The following is a 26,026-nucleotide window of genomic DNA, read 5'->3' on the forward strand; positions in this document are numbered from 1 at the left end:
ATACGAGGATAAATATGTTTGTGTGGAGGAAACGTGTCTATCCTCAGCGTCGTACTCTGTAACACAGAAGACAAATATATTGTTAACCCATATCCGCAGTTTAAATTAAAATGTCGGTCATGGCTGCTGAGAGTGTAAAGGGAACTTCGCCTCTAAGGTAAGTGTTACTCAGAACCGCTACGTACGATATTGATCTTTTTATAGGGATAAAGCTACTGTTACTATTTGATAACAATAGTGTATATATGTGAGGCAGTAGGGCGAAGGGGAGGAGCGAACATGTGATAAGCTCCGGAGACCTTGTTCTACGTTATGAAACTATAAATAGAAAATGATAGCTTCCGTTTATATTACCAGACACGTGTTTATGTATTTTTACCTATTTATTTTACCCCCCCCCCCCCCCCCCCTAAAAAACCAAACTAATAAACAAATAAATATATAAAACAAACAGAGAATACTCGTTATGTAAACAAAATCTTAATTCTAAGTAAAAACCTATGACGGTCCAGATGTTCCGGAAAAGTAAGCGTCTTATCTATTTCCACCGACGACACCCGCCACGTAAATATAGGTTAAATTTGGGTTAAACCACATTCTCAGACTAAGAACTGTGGTGTTGACAACGGAACCACTAAGTATATCGACGAGCATGCTGGCATCATACTACACCAGGACATGGAGTATCTATAGACCATAACGTTGACAATGGTCTTCGTCAGTAAATATATCTCGAAACTTTTTCTCCTTATATGTTTCCATCTGTAGGTGTTTGTCATCGAAATCGTGAAATTAGCAACAAGTCCTGAAATGTATTTCATTAACATTGCACATTAAGGAAATCATTTTTCTGTGCACTTACGTAGCAAAACGGTTCAGTTAGACGTCTGCGAACAGACACACGGGAAACAGATTGTGAACACTTTGTGATTAACTTTGTAAGATATGGATTATAGATTGAGTTGATACCTTTTATGGAAAAATCACAGAGAACACGTAAGAGGTAGACACTTTTAAGTTGATAATCAGAAATAACAGAAAATTAATCCTTCGCATATATAAACGGAATCACAGAGAACACGTAAGAGATGTTAACTTTAAATTTGATAATCAGAAAATAAACCAGAAAAATATTCCTTCGCGGGTATTAAAAACGAAACCGAGTGCTGTTGAATTGTTGACCGATTTCAAAACGCCTTCATGAAACCACTGGCGTCTGTATCTGCTTAGTATAAATAACAGGCCAGAAACAGACGCCTGGGATCAAACCGAGCCTCTCATACACTATGGCTTACTGGCATGGCCCACAATATGATTCCTCATCAGATATTTCATACATAACATAAGCTTAAAAGCTTGCATAGTGATATCAACAAAGTTTTGTTCCGTATAATATGCGTATGATATCTCTGCCCATTACATTAGCAGCGTGGGAAGTACGCAGTTCGGAGAAGACATCAGAGAGAAGGAATTCTGCATGAGGAAAGGGGCGACTTTTATCAACCATGGTTCATACGGCATGGTGCCTCGACGTGTCAAGGAACTTCAGAAAAGGTAAATAAAGACACGAGATATCTAACAGATTCAAAACACGAGATTGTTAACTTTGATGTTTAGCTGAAATAAAAACAATAAAAAAAAAAACCAATTTCAGGTTCATGCTGTTTCTCAAACTCAAACTACCGTCCAAAAGAGATTCGAGTATCGATGTATATGGGTTGTCTAAATATCCGTCGACACTGTAAACATAGTGCGGCTACGCTTTGTTCATAACCTGATCATAGATGTGCGACAGTCTATGATGCCCCCCCCCCCCCCCCCGTCCCGATTCGGAACCGGATTGCTTTCTTCATCCCGCTTGAAATGTGACTCTTTGTCAATCATGTTGTAATAATCTTCCCAGTCAACGATATGATTTTGTAAAAAAGGCATTTGATTGTTCGAAAAAAGTATTAGACACCTGGGTGACTGACAGGGAAATCTGTGACTAATAAAATCATCAGATGGGAAACAATAACATGTAATATGTCACAGATAACAATAATCACATGCGATATGTATGTAGTTAACATGATGGTGTTCCAGATATTTATACGTGACGGACGAACACCCGGATGACTGGTTCCAGAGAAAGAGCGAGAGGCTGTGGATGGAAGCAAGGGACGCTGCAGCAGCATTCGTCAACTCGGAGGATGAGGACGTTTTCCTGGTCCAGAATGCAACTACGGGTAACACTGAAACCGTAAAACTGATAGATGTTTTCTTTTCTGTCGAAACCTGTTTATGCTTTGAAACATTAAATGCTTATAATTAAAAAAACAAAAAGTAGCCAAACGAAGTATACAATAAGCTGTTTTATGATGTATTTTACATTGTACGTAATACGATTCCGTAGACGTACTTATTTTGGTGACGTACTTATTTTGGTGACGTACTTATTTTGGTGAACTAACATGCTTTCAGCGCGAAACGCGCTAAAATAAGATAATCACTAAAATACCTCAATGTACGGTAATTGTTATAATCTTCGTAACAAAAGTAACATTACGATGACAATACAATATATTTACCACTTTCTGCCTTCCAGGTATCAACACAATATTAAAGGCACTGAGGCTGAAGGAGACTGAAGCGATCATGGTCACAAGCAACACATATAGAGCCGTACAGAACACAGCTCACCATATCTCCATGGGTGGGTGGTGTATGGCGGGGGTTTATACCGACACCTACTGGTGTCGCCGTGAAAATCTCCCATTTACACAAACAGCTCAAATTACGACTTGGTCATATCAAGCATTTTTAATCTATTTCATTTTTGTTTATAGTCATTATATTCTCTAATGTAATTGTGATGGTAATCTATTTGGTCACACATAACTCTGTTCAAATGCGTCTTATCTTACAAATGACGGAATAATATAACATTGTTTCTAATATAAATAGGTGTAATGAAGAAGTACAACCTAAATATATAACATTTGACACAGTTAATCATATATTCACCATGGAGTTGCTGACATGTTGATACCATTCTCATACAGGGGCACAATTACACACGATGGATATTTGCTTCCCTATCAAATCAGAAGATGAAATCGTCCAGCAGTACATCAACTTCCTCAACGATCACCCCAATGTTAGGATTGCTGTGATTGGTAGGTTACTTTGCTGTATCAACGGACACTCAATGTTAGGATTGCTGTGATTGGTAGGTTACTTTACAGTATCAACGATCACCCCAATGTTAGGATTGCTGTGATTGGTAGGTTATTTTGTAGTATATTAACGATCACCCCATTGTTAGGATTGCTGTGATTGGTAGAAATTACCATATCAACGAACATCCCAACGTTAGAATTGCTGTGATTGGTTAATACTTTACAGTATCAACGGACATCCCATTGTCAGAATTGCTGTGATTGGTAGATTACCATATCAACAGACATCATGACGTTAGAATCGCTGTGATTGGTAGATTGTTTTACAGTAGAACATGAATGACTGTGATTTTTGTTTTTGTAATTTTTGTGTAATTTCGTAACTTTAAAATGTATAGCAAACATATTTTTCATTTGGAAGCAATTATTTTTATCGGTCCGGTTTTTAACGTGCGTTGACTCTATCATATAATGGTACTTATCTCGGCGAACTAAAATTTTCTCGAATCACCATTTTTTATTTAATTTTTCTTTCATAGATCACATCACAAGCATCTCTGCTCTATACCTCCCGATTAAAAAGATAATTAAAGCGTGTCGGGACCACAACGTTCTTACCATGATCGACGGTGCGCATGCGCCAGGACAAGTTAAGATTGACATGAAGGATATTGATCCCGATTTTTATACAGGTGTGATATTATTTTAACTCTTTGTTCTGAAATCCATCTTCACCGATTTGACATTTGGATATCATGCCATTGCTCACTGCTTTTAATTTTACCGCACTAGAGATGAAAACGGACAGTACATGTATTCAAAACAAACTCAGTATCTTATTTTATGGCTATCATGACATGAGTACTTCAAATTAAATGTTATAATCCAACATGACATGGGTACTTCAAATTAAATGTTATAATCCAATGATGAGTTCAAATAAGAAATTATCTTGATTCAACAGACTCCTTTCTTTTAGAAACATTTCGCAGTTTTACTAGAAAGCAAAACCAACATAACAAAGAAGATATATTTAGCAAATGAAAATAATTTTATGAAAGGATGACAACAATTTTAGCAAATGAAAATGAACATATCAAATAATACACAATCAAGCACATTAACATTTCGATTTTTGGAAACTGATTCTGGTAATTATTCACAGGGAATTTCCACAAATGGCTTTACACACCCCGTGGGTGCGCTCTACTGTACATCAAGAAAGATCACCAAGAATGGGCGTGTCCGTTAGTAACATCAACCAATCACAGTAAAAGTTTGTCTCTACAGTTCTTTATGCAAGGGACACGTGATGATTGCCCATATTTCTGTTTACCGGAAGCTTTGCGATTCTACAACAACATCGGTGGAATGGTATGATTTAAATATTCAATACAGAAAAACACGTTATACTGATGGCAATGCAATTTAAAACAATGCCTCCACTAGGGATCGAACCCGAGACCTCTAGCTTACTAGTCACACGTTCAACCGATCCAGCTTAAAAGCTTATCTCTCTAGCGGATCGGTATATTGCGGCTAGTTTTTACCAGGGTAACATATACTCCGGATCCCCTCCAGGAAAAACTCGTCCCGGGTATCCAGGGGTTACAGCGATGCTTTTATAAGTAACACGAAGTATAATTCCCGAGTCCCTACATGGGCGCTTATGTAGCAGAGCGCACGATTTCTTAAACCCAAGTCACTACCTCCGCTAGGGATCGAACCGGGGCCTCTGGCTTACTAGACTTACACGCAACCGATCGAACTTAAGAGAATATCCCTCTCGCCATGTGGTATATGCGGCTAGTAATGTACCAGGCTTACAAATATAAATCATATTAAAACTATAAATCCATGCTGACATACCTGTATTGAGATAGCTTTTGTAAAACGCCAATAGGACCTTTAAAGTGTATTCAAAGTGTCATCCTACTGCTAATTAAATATGTCCGTTACTATTTTGGATTTGTTTCGACTACAGGAGGAGATAACACGTTACTGTTCACACTTACTGGACCAGGCTGCAAGTAAGATGGTAGCGGAATGGGGCACAGCTAAACTTCCTGTTCCTCGGGAGATGGAAGCTCCCTGTATGAGGATGGTCAAACTACCAAAATTGACTGGATTTGCACCATCTCAAGTAATCAGAATTTTAAACAAGCATTACTGTTATCAGTATACCACTATTCCAATATTCGGATATGTTTGCCCCTTTTGAGCTTATGTGCTGCAAAATCCAAAATAGGGAAAGGCTGGACCATATCACTAGCAGTAATTAAACCAGAGTTAAAATCCATTATTCTCAATAGTGCATATCGAGGATATTGGGTTTAACTGCAGGTGTTCATTACCAGAAACAAGCGCCTGTGACCAAATTCAAAACCATCAAAGGCGCGGTCCTCTAACTTTTATATTTAAATAGTCTCAAAAATAGTCTTCATGATCTGAAAGCTAGTATAGCTTTGAGCACAATAGATGAACAAGATGCTAGATAGTGACGAAACTGGACTGGTGAGATATTTATGGTGTTCCGTTAGGGCCAAATTTCAAACATAGCTCCTTCGCTCCTTCGACCTAAAGGCGAAGGAGCGAAAACACGATGGCGAAGGAGCGAAAACACGATGACGAAGGAGCGAAAAAGCGAAAGACTTATGGAGCGAGATTTAGATCAAACAGTCACAAAATTTGAGGGCAAGAAAGACAGAACCCTTGATTTTGTTTAGTTCCGATAGCTTTCTTAATTATCTTGGTCTCTTTTTTCTGTTTTCAATGGGTTCATTTCTCACATTGTGGCTAATCTTTGGTCAATTCAGCTTCATTTTCTCTTCAGTGTTTCGCGTTGATAGCACGTGTATCAAGATCGACTGACTGAGCATGCATAAATAGACATTTCCGTTGAACGCCATCGTGTTTTCGCTCATTCGCGTTTAGGTCGATGGAGCGATATTTGAAATTTGGCTCCAACGGAACACCATATATATTGTATATATCGACACATTAACATTTCGTTTTGGGTTTCTATAATATAGACGACTTAATTCATAGCTGTCATTTAATGACAATATATTGTGAATCTATTGGCGTTTCCATGAAAATGCTTATCCGGCATCGTCGGTCATTCGCGACAAATCTACTCTTGTCGTTTGAGTCAATGGACAACAGCAGAGTATCCGACTATGCTTAGTTCACATTTTCAGACCGACTCAGAGCGGCTGATGGCCGAGATATATAGCCGATGGAACATACAGTCAACAACAGTGTGTGTGGATGGGGATCTGTACGCCCGACTTTCCGCTAATGTCTACAACACGGCAGCAGACTACGACAGATTTATAGAAGCGATCCGGGAAATGCGAGAGTAAGATTGGTACAGATGTATAATTATGTTGAATCCCTCCATGGGGAGAGATGTTGGTTACTCTTTCTAACCACAATATAATCAATCTATGAAATTGACATGTTAAGTGGTTTAAATACATACGTACAATGATCAACCTGGTTAATAAAAAAATGATTTTACAACCAGACATTAATGTATTCTGCCTGTCCAGTAAAACGGTCATATCAAATAGGGTTCCCGTATCAGTCGGTTCTACTAACTCAGGGATTTTCCTACAATAAAAACAGGGTCCGTTTAAAGGACACATTCCCCTGAAAAAATCATTGAAAAAATTCCCAATTTGACACTGAAAATTTTAAAGTCACTTTTGAATGATTAAGTATGTTTTATATAACAAAACATATATTAAGGTAATTTAAAAAATAGAAAACAGCTATAGATAACAAAATGAATTCAAAAATAATGTAAAGGCAATATTTTCAAAGAAAAACTGAATGTGTATGAATTTCGCTATTTTTTGTTTTTCCCAATGTCACATTTTGTCGCGTAGAAATTCCCAATTCAATGGACCATGGACCCAGTTGAAAAATTGTAGAAGAATCTAATAATATCTTCTAGACCAACAGATATTGTTACTCATAGCAACTATCACATATATACTCATTTTGTCAGTAAGTTTTTCGATTCATATTGCATGGCGCGGGACTTCCCAAATATATTTCGTTCGAATGTTATTCTAACGCGTTTTAAGTTGCAGCATTTTCCCCTATTTTTTTTTCAAATGCTGTGAAACTGTTTCTGAAAGTCGGTTGGATAAATACAAGCACATAATTGCAGATCACGGTAATACTACTTACATTTATCAGTACTTGACACGAATATTATGTCGACGTGTTATTACAGGACATCCAATCAGACGTCACCTGTCGTGACGCAATTTGGACATCCTATCAGGGAGGCGGAGTTTTCTCTGAGGAAAGGCTCCACATTTCTCAACAATGCGGCAAGAGGAAGTATTCCCAAACGAGTTCGAGAAATTCACCTAAAGTACGTAGGTAAAATCTGATAATTGATCATTGATCGGCACTACAATGTAATAAACTTCCTCGTTTCTAAAAAAAAATGCGGTCATATGTATATTTAATCATTTATGTTTTACAGGAGAAGACGGATTTTTAGTTTTAAACTTTTATCTGATCCTATTTGTATATTTACAAATGAAATGTGTTTAATCCATTGAAAACAAATTTTTCGTCAGCATCGTAATAGTTATACTTCATCCAACGGCATTTCAGTGTTAGTCGCAGTGTGGTTTACTGTGGGCGAGATCTATACTATGTCTTGAAATTACTGTTTTCGGCAGCACCTTGCTTTTGTCTCTTGAGTTACATATTTTCTCGTCTCGGAATCAGTTCAGCACAATGACACCTATCAAAGTGATTTCAGAAAACGGCAGTGAATGGATATTCGCATCATAAGATCGATTTTCTTGTTCACATTTAGTTTTATTCGGATTCTATTTTCTATTTTCATTATCGCATCATTATGCAACCGTGTGATGGTTTCACAAATGTTTTTATAGATATATCGACGAAATCGATGATCACCCTGACGATTGGATGCGCAGGAAGGTACGCAACATGTGGATCGAATCCCGGGATTGTGCAGCTAGGTTCGTCAACGCTGATCCCGAAGACGTGGTGTTTGTTCAGAATGCAACGACAGGTTAGTGTTGTAAGTGGTCAAGGTAAAGAGTTTGACACGTTCCTGTAACCCAAAACGAAAAATTAAATGCAGGGTCCGATCCCTACATCAATGATAAGAATTTAGATAAATGTCATCGGGGACATATTTTCTCTCTTGCGTGATATGAACATCCAACACTTGTTTGCTTATTGCACTTTGATTTGTATTCACTTCTTCTGTTCTTGCTTTGCGAAAGCGACAGAATTTCGATTAAAGTAAAATTTGGGTGGCGTGTGTCCAGGATACATCAAAAGACGCTCTAACTCGTGGAACATTTGGTCTTGCTCTCCTTGCAGAATAGCATTTCATAAAATTGTTTCTTCAGTTGGTATATGCCCTTAATTTTGTCAATTTTAACGATTTGTTCATAATGATGTTATCAAAAAAACAGTACAAACACGGCACTTTAGGAATTTTATACAAAAAGACAACTGTCTTGGCAAAGTATCATTTAGCCTGAGTTTCCTTTGGCCCTGACACCATGTCTGGTACCAGAGGAAACTCGGGCTAGGTATCATTGTCTAGATTCAAATGGAGTTGCATTATTTTTTGTATTACAGCTTTTAACTCGATCTTGAAGACCTACCCGTTTAAACCTGGCGATGCCGTGATGTTTACAGACAACTCATTCGGAGCATTACAGAACACGTGCCGCTATTTATCGACTGATCAGAAAGGTTATTACACAGCACAGTCCTTATTTGGGTCCATGGCGTTTAACGAAGTATTATCCATACAAAGAGTTGTACAGATTGTAAACCAGAAAACACGTAGAGAGATAATATCTAATGTGTTTATGCTTATTGATAATTGTTTTAATGCCATAAGATCGATGAAAGCTAGAAACACTAGAACTGAAAGTCGTGAAGGCTAACCGATACCCCTGCCAACCATCAATTCAACACTTGTATAAAACAATGGTGAGGAGTATGGATGTCATAGACACTTGTATATCATTGAATCTATGAAATTAAGAAAAGTTGACCAATCAAAAAGGAATAAAAATGAACACGATGAATACAATTCCGTTTAGGTCTCCTTCACTGAGACCAAATCGACAACCAAGTATTATCCAAGGGCCGATGAACAGAACCTTGTAAAACGTGCTCAGGTCACTATTACAACCAAAATATCCACACAAAAAATAATAATGTACATCTAAGTAATTGTCAGAGCAAAATGTTTCTTACAGACATATGGTTAAGTATAACTTTATGGTCCTGTGGTGATAGGGGTGTATCAATAATACACGTTTTTATCAACTTATTATTTAATGTTCATGGAATTGGATTTTTTCAAGGTATGAAAGCACACACTTTGGAAATATCATTTCCTATCGACAATGAAGACGATTTGGTTGAGGAGCATCGCAAATTCTTAAAAGATCATCCAGATATTAAACTGGTTGTCGTAGGTAAGCAAACTTACTTGTAATGGCAAGGTTTGTGGCCGGGTGGTCGATACTGTAACCTCATCTAGAGTTTACACAGCTAGGAAATTTGACTGAATGTCCAACTGGTAGAGTGTGCACAGCAATCGAGAAATTACACAGCTAGGCAATTTGACTGAAGGTCTAACTGTTGGAGAGTGCACAGCAATCGAGAGTTTACACAGCTAGGAAACTTGACTAAAATTGAAACTTTTAGAGAGTGCACATCAACTTTGGTACTGATCTACTAGTTACACGGACTTTATAGTACTTGTACTTTACTATGTGTGCTGTAGAGTTATAAGGTTGAAGTGTTTTTTCAACCTTGCAGATCATATCACCAGTCGGACCGCTCTGATGTTTCCCGTCCAAAAGATGGTCGACATGTGTAAGAAGATTGGCGTGATGGTGCTAGTAGATGGAGCCAATGCGCCTGGGCAGGTATCTTTGGACATGAAGGCTTTGGATCCAGACTTTTATTCCGGTATGTGCATCTAGAGATGCTATTTGTACATTTACCATCATAAACATCATATTATGAACAGTTTCGCCTTTTTAGTAGGACAATGATAATTTAACCCGTGCAAGAGCGGAGAAAGAATGAGGCCTGCTGTAACTCACCGTTTGTTGACTAAAAGTGGACATCTTGCAAATTTAGGAATTTTTCCGTGTCTTTTATTTAGGTGACATTAAAAAGACTGAAATAGATCTGCTGTCCCCTTGCAACACTTGGAGTCTTTGTTTTGTCCGTTAATCGTGTCTTTTCTGTCTTTCTGTACTTTGTTTTCCTTAAATAATAGAGGTCTCCTTGATAATTGTCCTCACATAACACTGGCTATTGCGAGGACGTTAAACCCCTTATTAACAAAACAAACTAAACTAAGCTCTGTCTGTCTTAATGTTTAAAACGAAATAAAAAATGTTTACAATAAATCCTCTGACACTTAAGTTAATGCTTTCAAGAAATCTCATTGCAGGGAAGTTAATGCTTTCAAGAAATCTCACTGCAGGAAAGTTAATGCTTTCAAGAAATCTCATTGAAGGGAAGTTAATGCTTTCAAGACATCTCATTGCAGGGAAGTTAATGCTTCCAAGAAATCTCATTGAAGGGAAGTTAATGCTATCAAGAAATCTCATTGAAGGGAAGTTAATGCTTTCAAGAAATCTCACTGCAGGAAAGTTAATGCTTTCAAGACATCTCATTGCAGGGAAGTTAATGATTTCAACACATCTCATTGCAGGAAACTTCCACAAATGGGCATTCACGCCTAGAGGGTGTGGCTTCCTGTACGTCAAGAAGGCTCATCGTCACCTCATAAAACCACTGGTGACATCACACAACTACCAGCAAGGTCTTACAAACGAGTTCTTTAAGCAAGGATACCGGGATGACACGCCGTACATAACATTGAAACATGCTATTCAGTTCTGTAAAGACATCGGTGGAATGGTAACTTATCGATTACTGATTACTTGAAGGGAATGTCAAAACCGTATACTGACACCAGTTCAGTTCCAAGTACCAATGCTACAATATGCAATAATATACCAATTTGAGATCTACGTTTTATTTGAATATGTGTTTTACTTACTGAACATACTGATATCATCTTGAAAAATACTGAACAAGTTTGTTAACATACGGTACAATGAGTTACGTCCCCCTTTCTCAATGTTTCTTGCCACCTGCTGTCACCTTATTATAAGGAGAGGACCTAGGTACTAGACTATACCTGATGTCCAATCCTATTGACTATTCATTAAAGTCAATAAAGGTATGTTGAAAATGTGACCTTTTCGTGTATTCTAACCTACAATTTCTTTGAGATTTTACGCTGAATCAAATTCTAACGTGGGTAGTACAACCAAATAGTTATGGGGGAGGGTATTAACATAGCTCTTTCAAAGCAACTTGCATGTCGACCTATTAAATCATAAAATGCTACATTCAGCTTACATTTTCTTTCAAATCAGGGAAAGGTTATAGAGTACAACACAGAGTTGCTACAACAAGCAGTTGACCTCCTGGTCTCTAGCTGGGAAACACATACATTAGCCATTCCAAAGTCTATGGAGGCGCCATGTGTTCGGATGATCAGACTACCACTGCTCAAGGATTACGATGGCATAGCGGTCAGTGATACAATTATTATCAATCGGGGAAAAAAAAATACTCGGGCCTTTCCGTACACGTCATATCTTCCGAGATATGACGGAAAGGCTCGAGTGGTTTTCCGATTGGATTATTATCTTTGTCATCGTCGGCAAATGATACTTAACACATACGCAATCGCACTGTACTATAGTGATGTATCAAATCATATATACAAAAAGAAAATATAGACGCAATTAGCAAAAGATGGTATAGAATGTAATAATGGTGTAATTGAAGTTTTCACTGACAACTGAGTGGTTCCCTATCTCTAAATTACATCAGTATTACATTCTATAGAATCTTTTTATTTCCCGTAAACCGGGCAATTTCTAATTGCGTTTCGTTTTCTTTCAATAAAGTAAACATCACAGCTTCAAATTACGTTACCTCAGAGAAGAAATCAATTTCCACAAAATCATCGGCATTTGTAAATAGTTGCCTTTAATGATAATGTAATTTATTATGATTATATACATATTTATGTAACTGTCACAATGTTCATGACAATAAGACATGCGTTTGTGCTTTATGTAATTTGGACTGCTTGATGCAGAAAAACATACAAAAACTATTTTAATGAAGACATCAAAAGAATTCAATCATTTTTCAAAATGCTACAACCTAACATTTTTCTGTCACATGAGATGAAGTCTCAGTTGACCTATTGCAATCATCTTTTGTCTGGCGTTTTCCGTCGTGCGTCGTAAACAATTTACATTTTGACTTCTCAATAGCCAAGATGCCCAGAGTCATATTTGTCCAATAGCTTGCTGGGATGAAGGACTACCAATTTTGCTCAAATAAATAACCTTGACCCTCTCTCTTTTAAGGTCACAGTGGTCAAATATGTTAAAATCTTTAAAGAATAGCATGACCTTTGGCCTCAATAAGAGGCCAAGGGTTATGACATTGGGAAAGTGGCATGCTTGGAAAAAACTGAAAAGTTTGATCAGTTGAATGACCCTGGCTTACTTCAAGGTCACACTTGTCATATGTGTTAGTTTCTTCATAAAAAAACAACTCTCAGTATGTATTTCAGTCCATGAGTTTCTTTTATTTCACTAGCTTAAATGTTATATTAATATACATTTATGTCATTGTTTTCATCTTACAGAAGGATGCTGTCCGCCTTGTAGACGACCTTTACGCCAAGTACGACATACAAACACAGGCGTTTTGTGTACAAGGTCAACTGTATCTGCGACTGTCCATACAGGTGTACAATGAACTGGACGACTGTAGGGCACTAATAAGTGTAATCAACAGTCTCCGGAAGTAGGCGTCAATAGTGATATATGTGGGGATGACTACAGGGCACTAATAAGTGTAATCAACAGTCTCCGGAAGTAGGCGTCAGTAGTGATATATGTGGGGACGACTACAGGGCACTAATAAGTGTAATCAACAGTCTCCGGAAGTAGGCGTCAATAGTGATATATGTGGGGATGACTACAGGGCACTAATAAGTGTAATCAACAGTCTCCGGAAGTAGGCGTCAATAGTGATATATGTGAGTTCTGTGACGACTTCAGGAAACTGATTGGTGTGATAAATAGTCTCCAAATGAGGCATACATGGTGATTCGTGTGGGGACGACTACAGGAAACAGATTGATGTAATAAACAACCTCCTCCGGAAGTAGACATAAATGGTGATTCACATTGAGACGACTACAGGAAACTGACTGATGTAATAAACAGTCTCCGAACGAGGCATAAATGGCGATTCATGTTGGGACGACTACAGGAAACTGACTGATGTAATAAACAGTCTCCGAATGTAGGTATAAATGGCGATTCATGTTGGGACGACTGCAGGAAACTGACTGATGTAATAAACAGTCTCCGAATGTAGGTATAAATGGCGATTCATGTTGGGACGACTGCAGGAAACTGACTGATGTAATAAACAGTCTACAGGAAACTGATCATGATTGATGTAATAAACTGTCTCGGAATGAGGCATAAATGGTGATTCATGTTGAGACGACTACATGAAACTGATTGATGTAATAAACAGTCTCCGAATGTAGGTATAAATGGTGATTCATGCGAGAACGACTACATGAAACTCGGTGGCGTTATAAACTTTATCCGGAAATAGACATCAAAAGTAGTACACATGGGTTCTACAACAAACTCTGAAAGATACGTTTAATTTGCCAGAAAGAGGTCGTCCAAACAAATACCATGTGCAGTTCCTGGTGGAAATGATTTTATTTGTCGTTCAGAACTAAAATTCCTCATATTTAAGAAACAATGGTTCTTTATAATTAACCTGTAGATATGTAATTCGGTTTATTATTTTCGTGTACAAACCGTCAATTAAATCTGCCATATACAGGACCATTGACAGCAGCGATAGTCTCTGGAAACAAACAATAAACTATTACAAATCAAGCCTAACATTGGTGAACACCCTCCAAAGCGAAACGTCGCATGAAGGAAGCGGTCCTCACTCGACATACATATCTTAACTATTATATTCACACCATAGACACTTGTATCTGGTAATTAACACACAGTTAAAATAGTTTTCAATATGTATTATATACACCCATCATCCACACCTTTTAAACGGGAAGACCTACCTGTAAACACTTCCAAGTTACAGATATGGAATTGAATTGGAAGCTGTACTGTATATATATCAGTTTATATACCCACAACACCTTCGAGTATGTATAGAAGAATAAAGGTGGTCTAGAAGCTCATAACTTATACAGACCGAAGATCAGATAAATCAGGTAAATTAGTAACGACGTAGCGAGATGATGTCGAGTTAACAATACCAGGCTACCATATTGCGAATCACTTTTCTTCAAAACATCTCGGCCAATCGTTCCAATTCTTGAATCTGTAAAAAGCTGAATAAATTCCACGGGCACTGATCAGTTTTCGTAGCAAATGATTTTGAGCAAAATGATCAAATTTTGCATAAATAATCACCACTTTTACGTAATGGGTGCTTAGTGTTCAGTACATAAGATATTTTCCATATACTATGTACGTCCATGGCTAAATAGCGTTTGGCCCAAAATGACACAATCAATCAATCAATCATTCAATAGTAGCCTACAGAACAAAGCTGTGTAAAGATATCCGAGACATCTCGCCTATTTAAGAAAAATGAGCAATTTCAAACATTCTTCATTTGTCTGTAATTTAAATTTCCCTTTTTATGAAACGCTCAGATTCGAAACTTTGGAGTCAGAATGTTACTGAAAACTACGGACTGTTCAAGCACAAATGAGGTATATGGATATAGCTAGATTATGGTATAGTGTATGTTCGTAACTATGTAATTACTTTTTAGGGTGACTTACCTCATTTAATGCTTTCTGCACTGGTGGCCGCCATTTTGAGTTCGTGATAATCACCAACTTCAGACCACGTGATTCCCCACCGTAATTCAGTGGTGGGCGCCAAGGCCCCTCTGCGATGTTTCATACATTTTGCTACTTAACTCATATCGACTGAGAAATTAGGTCTTGGCTAACTAAAGGTCAGTTGTCATAGAAAGATGTTCAAAGGATTGATTCATGATAAAAGGTCAACATGTCAATTTAACCTCTTGTTTAATGTCTGCAGATAGAATGTATATTGGATAGGTCTTTTGTCTATTGTCTGCAGGTCTATTAGACCTCTTGTTTGCCATAAGAATAATCAACAAAAATCATTGCATGTACCATTATTTTATTTATAATTTTATGTACGTTTTATAAATTGATAATATACATAACATTTAATTTACAAAAAAATGCATGTATTCTTAAATAAGTAATAAAATATCACAATGATGCTTGATGGCTTATCTCCATTAAAAAGACCCGCAGAAATCAAAGAATGAACAAAAATATTGTTAATGCTTCATGGTCTTCAACAGATTACCGCAGCATGGACACTGACACCAGAGGCCTTGATTTCTCAAATAAATAAATAAATAATAAATAAATAAATATCAAAATATATTCAACACCAGAGACTTTCAAACAATGGCTTTTTTATATGTAAATATTTTTGAGAATATATTGAATATTTCTTTTTGTTGATTTTTTAAATTCCAAAAAAATATTTATTTATTATATTTATTTATTTAATTTATTTTTTGAGAAATACAACAGCCAAGTCAGGTACTAAACTCAAGATCAGGCACTTACTAAGGCGGCTAACGAACAGTACTAAGTAAAGTTACAAACTTTGATAGAAATTTCAATTCTAAATCTCCGGCATGCTCATGTTCAGAAGGACTTTTGCATACCTAAAAAGTTTATCAATAAAAACCATCAGGTAAATTTTCATGAAAATCTTACAAGTGGCTAACGAGACAGATTTTCATGAAAATTTGTTTTTATTTCTCTTTCTTAAAAATCAGATGAATATACAGGTACAATTTTTTTTTTCATGGAAATCTACATTTGAAATTTACTTATTTTTATATTTACAACATTTTGTGTTCACATATAGGATAAAACATATACATGATTGTTCATGCACATGTATGCTTTCTGAATGATCATAAACTTGACACAGAAAAAAAAAATAAAAAAAATAAGAAAGTATATCATTGATGATGCAAAACATATATGCATATTCATATATTTATATAAACAGCAGTTTCAGCAGTATATTATCGAGCAGCAGTTTTCATACAATGGTGAAAAAACAGTACAAACGAATGACTATATCATTATTTTAACATACATACCTCATCATAGATGAGATATTATGGTCAACACGATCGTTCAGCTGGTATGATTTTTTTTTTTAATTTTCATTCAAAATCATTTCACAGTTCCAGGTTATGCTTGTCAAAGAATCTCCAAACTTGCACTTTCATGAGTAGTAATGATTCGTTTGTGTTTCCTAAGAGCACTATATCTTTGCACATTTGCTTTGCATGGTTAACTTCGATACCCTGGTAGCTATATGAAAATATTTGTTTGAAAGAAATAAAGTTGAGATCTTCTTGATAAAACAATATAAATTTTGAAATTCCTAGTTTATAGATAAAGGGTTTTGGACAAAACAAGGGAGATAATTCAGCAGTATTTTATCATTCAATGGTATTGCTAATCTAACAAGACATCATTGTTTGGCCGACATGCTGCCTATTTTACACGAATACAAATTCTTTAAGACAATTTTCGGACAGTGACATCATTCTAATTAATTATCCGTTGAAAAACTATCATTTTTTTTTAAATTTTCACATCATATGCTTTTCATATCAATATTGTTTTCTTAAAAGTAAATTCGAATTTATACAAAAAATTTTCAAATATACATTCCATATGTATTTAATATCGAATGCTATCTTTTTTCATGTAGTGATGCTTTTTTGGCAGAAAAGCAAAGTAAAAATGTAAAGAAAATTCAATTTGAATTTTTTATATGAAAGGATTGAAAACTATCCCTCCCTCATGACCCCCACTGCCCACTTCCTTCAATAATCTCACTCCTCAATATACCTGGTAAATGGTATACCTTCTTAGTTTTAACTACAGTCCATCCAGATCCCATATGGTCAGCTTTCAAAACGAAGCACGCATTTAACTTAGGAATGGGCTGTGATACATAAAATACAAAAAAATTCTCAAGGTCAATGTCCTTGTAGACAATGTATTTTGTATGTTTTGCACGTCTCGGCTACCCTGGGTGGCGGGTGTGGCCCAGTTGATGGGAGTGGTTGGACAACCTCCACGCCTCAACTGTCCATGGTGGTTGTATCCTCAGTCATGGTGGTTTCCCTTTCCTCAGGTTTGTCGACCTCCTCCTGTGTTGACTCGGGCTCCACCGGGGCGGGAGGGGCAGGTGTGGGAGGCTTTGGTGGTTCTTCTTCTTCTGTTCATACAGAATTTAAGACAAATCATTAGAACTTTACCTATACAGAAATATCATATTTTTGCATAAAAAAACCAGTTTGAGAAAAAATTAAAATTATTTACAATTTATTATTGCTGAGAAAAGGGTGACATCGGTTGTAGTTATGCTATGTTTTTTTTATTTCAATAATTCTTGTTAGCATCTTGACTTTTAACTTATTATACCTACAAAAAACATGGGTGGGCTTATTACCAGGCATGCGTACAATTTATACTAAACTCATAACAAAAAAATCATGATACAAGCAAAAAATAACTTTCAGATAACATCAAAAATATTTTCTAATTTCAAATTATTTTAAAGAAATTAAATGGAGCACACAAATTATTGTTAAGAACAAATAAACAGCAATATTGTTCAAAAGTGTTTACTTACTTGGTTCAGGGAATGGTTTCTCAAAATCATCAGTCCTTGCACTCTTCCACTCAATCATGCGCTCCAGAGCATTTCTATGTTCCAGTACCACATGGCCGTGAAAACCTCCCATCATTCTGTGGGCCATAGCAATACCAAACTGGACACGGTTCGTGTTGATGGCCTCTTTGTCGGAAAGTGTGCGGGCAATATTATAAGCTTTACTGAAATAATCTGTAGCCTCATCATAACGACCCTGAAATGAAATATATATCATGATGATATTTTAAGAACTTTATGAAATTGCCACTAATCTGACAAATTAGCTGGATTAGACAGGTGTTAGAATACAGAGGTTTTATTCAAGGAATAGTTGTCAATCACAACAAGCTCAGGATATAAATAGCTGAATTTTCTTTCATTAGGATATGTCTACGGAACCACAAAAACTAAATTAAAGTAATGGCGTTGGCTCAACCCCTGGATTGATGTAGGTTTTATTTTGCTACAATATGTATATATTAATTCTGTGAGTAATAGGATTCCAGCTTTGTCCTGAGGGACTAAGCATATATTTATACAATACAAATAGATGATTCAATATATACCATGGGTTGGGAAATTTGTGCCAATTACATAAGGTCCCTGTGGGGCTTCAATCATATTAAACATGCATTGACATGTACTGATTATGGGAATAAAAAATTAAAAGACTAATTTTGACAAAGGTATCTTTTGCTCAAGACAAAATGAATTTTTGTGAAACTTTTTTTTTTAAGCTGACACTGCAGGGCTTTGAATCTGTAGACATAGAGTTAATTTGATTTGCTGAAATTTTAGATGTCATCAAATCTCGACAAATTAGCCCACCAACAATATTTTCCATGGAAAATAACATACAGAAACTACAATAGATACAATTACAAAATATGTACATATGCTTTCAGTACAAAAACAAATCTAAAACAAAATTTACAAACAGAGATGATATATATAAATTCACAGTATTCAAATTATTGTTGGGTTAACCACAAATATATTTAAAGATAATTGATTTGATTAATTATATGTGATTATGCCTGTCCCTTATAAAATCTGGTGCATGTAAACTTGAGACTTACCAATGAATTGAGGATATTTCCGAGATTGTGACAGGCCCGACTGTAAGCTATCTCCTCCCCGCTTTGTTCTGTAACCTCCACAAACTTTCTCAGGTATTCAATACTCTCCTCCAGTTTACCTTGGCTAAAACATGAAAGTAAAACATCAGTAAAACAATGATATTAGACAGATTTATAATTATATCAGTTATACTTCAGAATCTTAAATCAATGACGTCTTCTCAAAGGTTTAAAGTGTATGGATGCGGAAATTTTTACAACAGAAAATCGGTAATCAGAATTAATCAACAGGCAGAAAATTTTCACAACAGAAAATCGGTAATCATAATTAATAAACAGGCATATTCATATTGTAAGTTATTTCTCATAAATCATCATTAATTTAATTCTTTCTGAAATTATACAATGTATTGGTACATATATTTTTCATGGAGCCCTGATTGAAATTGCTTTTCTCTAGCTAGGATTCATTCTCACTATAATATCAAAAGTCTCTAAAATTATTATCTAATCATTTTTTATATAAAGATATGATTAGTACAATGTATAATGTTTTTTTTTTATTTTCATTTTTTAATACCCAGTCAAGATATGATTATGCTGTCAGATGACATTTACAGGTAAATGAATGACAGTCATATCAGAAAAAAATCAACATAAAATCTAACTGTCTGTGATTATTTCAATGTAGAACTCAAAAATCATGCCAAAATTTAAAACTATGAAAACTGGAAATTATATGAACGAGTGAATTTTGTGATACGTACCTGGCATAGGCCTTGGAGATAGCATCACATGCCTTTCCTATCCCCTCACTATCACCTGACTCATTACATATGTCAAGGAAGTTATTCAGATGCTGCAACAAATTTTCATATTTTATTCAATGTGTTTTATCTGGTATGATACTCATTAATGTACTGATATCACTGTTAGGGTGAATAAAATATTGATGTTTCTTAAAGTGTAATATTGTAGACATTTTATATTTATCTTTCAAAAGTCTCCATGCAATAACTTTATGAGTATCCTGTCATACTGCAAGACTACATATTCTATAAATTAATTGATTAAAAGGAAGTAGGTGGATTTAATATTAAATTTTGAGGTTTGAAATGAGAATTTAATATTTTTTGTGGAAATGGCATCATTCTCTGCTCTTAATCACAGTTTGAATATTTGATGTTTATTGTGTGGAAGATTTTGTCCCAAACATAGGGTTAAAAAAAAAAAGAAAAAAAAAAGAACATTATAGCAAATTTCTATGGAGTAATAATTGGTAACTTTAACGGCATGGCAGATTTACAGTAACTTAAAACACTTACCACAAGTGCAGATTTGCCATCACCACACTTCTCATGTGTCAGACCCAGTGTGTATGAAGCTTGGCCTTCCAGTGTCTTGTCATTACCTGTGGTAGGGAATGTTTAGTTCACTTGCTGTACTTAAAATGTCATATAAATTCAATGAATAATGTCACAATCTGAATATTATCCAAATTGTTTTGGAAATTACAAAATCATTTGATTCCCCCCCCCCCCCCCCCCCCCCCAAAAACAAATATGCAGCTAATGAAAATTTTCCAATAGTGGCATACATGTATAAGATAAAATACAATAAGCATTTTTATTGTAATGTAATTTACATTACAAAATAATTTGTTAAATTTGTTAAATTTTGTTTTTCATTTTTTGGTTGTAATATCATTGGTTAAATTATCAGTAATATACCTGAAAATGCTACACCTTTTTTGATTTTGTATTTAAAATTGATATCTAGAGAAATTAGGAAAACATTGTACAATGTATCAAAATATTTATCCTGTAATAAGACCTGAGGCTAACACATAAACTCAATTCAAAGTAGTGTGTGGGCTTACTGGAGGAAAATGAAACAGCATTTGACATAATTTTCACTAAACAGCAATATGTATGGGTAGTTGGGTGGCACATTGACAACACACTTGTCTTTCACCTAGGGAACTGGGGTTCAATTCACCAATCAGACATGAAAAGGTAAGGGGACACCTGCCCGACCATGTAGGTTTTCCTGGGGTACTCCAGTTTCCTCTCACACTAAAACATGTCACGCGCTTCAAATCGGGCCAACAAGCATGATTAATATAAGTTGTTATAACTTGTTTTGCAATTGTTGTCAAATGAATAAAGTTTACAATAGACATGGGTGGTCCTATTACCAGAAATGAGCTGATTACTGGAAAACTGGGAGATTTCAAATGACACTGCATGTACACTACTCACTTTCCTTGGCCATTTTGAGAGCCTTGGTAAGGAAATCCAGTGCCTTCTCCAACTCCTCCTGTCGCTCCAGGATCAGGCTGATGGCAGTGTATATTCTCCACAGGTTGAAACAGGCATCCGTGTGGAACGTTACATCATCAGCTGTAATCCACTCCTTGTGATCCACAGCTAATTTGTAGTATGCTTCAAAATGATCCACTGCCTCGTAGCTGTCGCCTGTGATAGTAAAAAAGTTCACCAGAGGTTTGTATAAAACATGGTTTTATATCACAAGCATAATGGAGACTGTGCAATATACAATGTGGTAAGTAGTCCAAAGTCTGATTTATACAGGTATCCAGATTGTACAGGTTCAGTTTACACAGAAATTTCTATTGTGTAACATTATATTTGAAGGTCTGTTTTATACAGGTATCCAGATTGTATGAGTGTAAAAGTCTAGTACCATATTTATCCTCAAATAAGCTCTTCTCCAAATGTAAAAGTTCAGTACCATATTTAAACTCAAATGAGCACCTCTCCTAGTGTGAAAGTTGAGTACCATACTTGTCCTTAAATAGCTCCTTCCCAAACTTTTGTAAAAGTTTATCACCATATTTATCCTCAAATAAGCCCCCTCAAGTGTAAAAGTTCAGTAATAAAGCTTGGAAAAGGCTTATTTGTGAACCATTTTAGCCTACTCTTTCAAAATTGACAATTCTGCAAAAAATAAATAAGTGGGGGAGCTTATTTATGGGCAAGGACTTATTTGCAGACAGGAGCTTATATGCAGATAAATATGGTACATGTATCCCAGGCTTACCATTCTCTTCCAAGGACACTCCTACATTGTAATGGCCTTGGGCCTTCATTTTTCCATTGTCACCTTTGACCTCCATACTTGTTTGTAAACAGGTTGTAAAGAAGTGATCTGCTAGCCATTTATCGTCCTTCATTGACTGGAAGTACCGCGCTAACTCATACCTGTTTCTGTATACTTCAGAAAAGTCACCTGTAATGTTATCAACAAAGTTTAAGTTACCTACAAATAATTAAACAGTATCATGACTTTGTATTACAGTTAACTTGATATCAATTACACATTATAATTCTTTTATAGATTTAAAAAAAATGGATTCCAGACAAATTATTTCATCATTATTGATTCAAATCTACAAAAAAGAAAAAAATCATGAACCTGCTTTAAAACCAAATGCTAATAATTTTTCTTATCCCAACAATTTTTGAAACAAACTCATCTGAGGCACTTACAAAATTATCATTTTCAAAGAAATGCAAATTTAATACCATACTGAACTGTTTTTTTGCTTCTTTTTGATATGACATACATTGTGGAAAATTATTTGCTGTTCAGATGTAACAGTTTAAGCAGCATATAGGTTTATTTAAAATATGATGACTGTATCAAAAACTAAATTTTGACATATGCTAGCATATTCATGTAATATATGCATGGCTGTATGACTGTTATGAAATTACAGCTTTCTTTACCCTTTAGTATTATCTTCTTTTCAAATAAAACATATAATGGATGTTCTAGGAAAAATAATGAGATCATACTTTGATGGTATACTTATCTATATACATACCGTATTTACGGCAATTAGCATCCCTCCCCCTATAAGCACCCCTCCCCTTTCCAGTGAAGAAATTGAAATTATTTAGAAAAAAATTACTCCTAATTATGAAACAACTTCAAAATAAGTCATGTTACTTACATTTTATACGTAAAGACTTTGGTGATCAAAGCCAGACTCCCCCTCAATCTTAAACATCTGGTCAAAATTCATCAAACTTTTTTCTTACTGACATTTTAGACTTTTGTCCATAACACAGAATAGTTACCTTAATATTAGCGCCCTCTCTGCAGTAATTTTTTCTCCAGAGTCCTGGGCACTAATTACGGCAAATACGGTATGTTACAATGTTTAGAAAGTTTTTTACTTTATTGAAATGATGGAAATATCTTTACCTTTTCTGTAGGCTTCCTCTGCTCTAGTTAAATGCGTTTTTAACATGTCCAATTTTGAATGTTGATCTTTTAACAAAGCCATTGACCACATAATCGATTCTGGGCCTCTTTCAAAGCGCTCTTCCTCTTGCTGTTTTATTAATGCAAAAAGTTCACTAAATGACTTATGGTAGCCTTCTTGAAGCATGTCCAAACACAAATTATGCTTGTATGAATTCCTGTAACTGAAATCAGAAAAAAAGAAAAGGTTAAAATGCATAAATATAAACTTAATTGTTAATACAAAATATATGATGTACATTAATACAAACTGTACAGTATTTAATTGATAATAAATCTTGCAGTAATTGATTTTAAGATATCTTCACATTGAAGCTGTCCCAAGAACCTTTTGAAGCATAGAAAATAAAAAGGACCCCATACTTTATCAGGATGTCCCTTCAAATTATACAAGGGGCCCCATTCAATCTGAAAAGGATTGAGTTAGGACCCAACTTATTAGATACCCAGCACAAACCCAGGACTGTTCAATCTCAGAGGTATTGAAAATACATGCTGGGATAATCTATAATCAGTAAAGAACTGAATCCTGGAAGTATATATGCAATTTTCTAACTGGATGTAGATGTAAGACACAATCAACTATTTATATACATTGTTCCAATCTGACATGAAAATATCTTGGTGATAGTATAAATTAATGTACAACAGAAACATACCCGGCTGTTTGCCTCTTAGAAAGATCAGGCTGTTGTTGCCGGAGTATATCATGTTTAACAAATAAATCCCTGTCTGTGGGTGAACCAGGAACTTTACGTAGGGGTTTCAGCTTCTTTCCACTGGGTGGACCTTTAGGAGGGGAGGGCATGAAGTGTTGTACATTCTGCCCTTTCCTGCTCCCTGCAGACCCATTAATCGGCGGCAGAGTGGCCGCCATTGTGGCCCTCACTGAAACATAAACAGATCAATGTCAATACAGAATAACTATACAATACCCTAAACATCATAGACAAGCATGTCAGTCAGTTGGACTGGGACCACCCAGAGTAATGACATACAATTAAAAACTATCATTTTTTCTGCACAAAGAAATATTTTAGTTATCATAAATGATCATAATTACTGTTATAGCTGTCAAACCCCTGTATTGTTGATATTTTAATGTATATGTCATAGCTCTGTGCTTATGTATGCTATTGCTTTCATTTTACAGTATGCTATGCTTATAGTTCTACATTCTGGGGATCAAATTGTTTTTGTATGCTTCTATTATAAAGCAACACAAATACCTGAGCCTTTATTTATGAAACCTGCATGCAATAATTCTCATACATGTAAACTGTGCTCAACCCAGTTTTCTTTGAACTCGCTTAAATTGTAAAATGTCAGTTAAAAAAAACAACTAAAAACATTGAAAATAATATCTGAATTTAAGTCTTTCTGAAATCCTTCAAATCAATGAAAAAGTATTTAATTTATATATGTAATTTATAACCCAAAGTATTTGATCCTGAGCACGTACAGAATGTGTATTTGAGCATAAGTATTGTTTATGGATTATACGGAATATGGACCAAGGACACATTGTATAATATTGTTCAATATAAAAGACATTAATTATGTCTCTCATAACACTGCTGTAGATAACATACATGGAGTATAATGATGATATGTATTTTAATCTGATTTATAGCAAGCAATGTACGACTGAAAGTTTTAAGATGAACTGCTAGACATTTGAAATTCGAATCCAATGAATAATTCCATAGGTAGGCCTAAATAAGTTGAAAACAAGTTTCTGTTTCACACAAATATGAATATATATTGTAGATCTAGTAGGCTAGTTACTGCGAGTAATTTATAATCGTTTGTCACGTTCTTGATACACGATATATACATTGGATATATTTCAAATACGTTTAATTTTGCATCTAGATATTTCGTCAGAAAGTTAAGACACATACTGGAAGTATTGAACTGAGTACAGTACTGAGTATGCAGTGATATGAGAATGAAACAACGAACTAAATTTGTTTCCTAACTTGATGATGTGCAGTACATACATGTGCATGTCAGTAAATGACAACATAAAATAACCGACAAATAATGTCATCAATTTATATCAACACAATTAGGCATATATACTGCAAGTGTTATATTTCAAATATCATATCATTTGCAGCGTGCTATAGGGTCTACTTTAGTCAACATTCTTCGGATTCACCAAAACTAGATCGAGAACAACTTTCAATTTCAATCATATCAGCTAGAAATACATATGCGATAACATATGAAACTTTGATTTAGATAAATTAATGTATATTTATGTTTTCCATTTTCTTATTTTGTGAATCCGTGGCATGACTAAGGCTTATTTTACCTCCTAAACAAGAGTCGACGATATACAAGGTAAGTCAACGGCTGCCATAAGTTTTTCGTTGCTAGGACAACCTTAGCCGCGCAGTGAATAAACGTAAACCACACACATATCACCATGACGTAAACATTTAAAATATTCTACCGAATCATTAACAATTAAAATATAAACTCAGTTTATGCTTTTAATATTGCATTTGTGTTTCTTATGTATATTAGAGGA

General features: G+C 35.4%; 2 protein-coding genes across 3 annotated transcripts; one reads left to right on the forward strand and one right to left on the reverse strand.

Annotated features, from left to right (window-relative positions):
• On the forward strand, window positions 1-17,398 carry LOC117329706. 2 transcript variants are annotated; one of them, XM_033887785.1, is made up of 17 exons: window positions 1-157; window positions 1,426-1,554; window positions 2,086-2,228; window positions 2,588-2,695; window positions 3,045-3,158; window positions 3,701-3,853; window positions 4,327-4,535; window positions 5,146-5,304; window positions 6,362-6,522; window positions 7,408-7,551; window positions 8,087-8,229; window positions 8,811-8,927; window positions 9,551-9,664; window positions 10,011-10,163; window positions 10,921-11,129; window positions 11,654-11,812; window positions 12,949-17,398. In XM_033887785.1, the coding sequence occupies exons 1-17, from the start codon at window positions 111-113 to the stop codon at window positions 13,111-13,113; spliced, it is 2,427 nt and encodes an 808-aa protein (XP_033743676.1). In that variant the 5' UTR covers window positions 1-110; the 3' UTR covers window positions 13,114-17,398. The 2 variants fall into 2 exon arrangements, with proteins under 2 accessions (XP_033743676.1, XP_033743677.1); XM_033887786.1 differs by having other exon boundaries at window positions 1,429-1,554.
• On the reverse strand, window positions 15,938-25,883 carry LOC117329707 (tetratricopeptide repeat protein 29-like). Its single transcript, XM_033887787.1, has 10 exons — window positions 25,808-25,883; window positions 24,147-24,375; window positions 23,428-23,651; window positions 22,258-22,446; window positions 21,456-21,671; window positions 20,520-20,605; window positions 19,962-20,053; window positions 19,195-19,318; window positions 18,095-18,329; window positions 15,938-17,677 (listed from the first exon to the last, which is right to left on the reverse strand). Exons 2-10 carry the CDS (start codon window positions 24,362-24,364, stop codon window positions 17,541-17,543), a joined length of 1,521 nt encoding a protein of 506 aa, XP_033743678.1. The 5' UTR covers window positions 24,365-24,375; window positions 25,808-25,883; the 3' UTR covers window positions 15,938-17,540.
• Window positions 25,884-26,026: the final 143 nt, after the last annotated feature.

Source organism: Pecten maximus, chromosome 6, assembly GCF_902652985.1.
Source record: "Pecten maximus chromosome 6, xPecMax1.1, whole genome shotgun sequence".
NCBI classification, from domain to species: domain Eukaryota; kingdom Metazoa; phylum Mollusca; class Bivalvia; order Pectinida; family Pectinidae; genus Pecten; species Pecten maximus.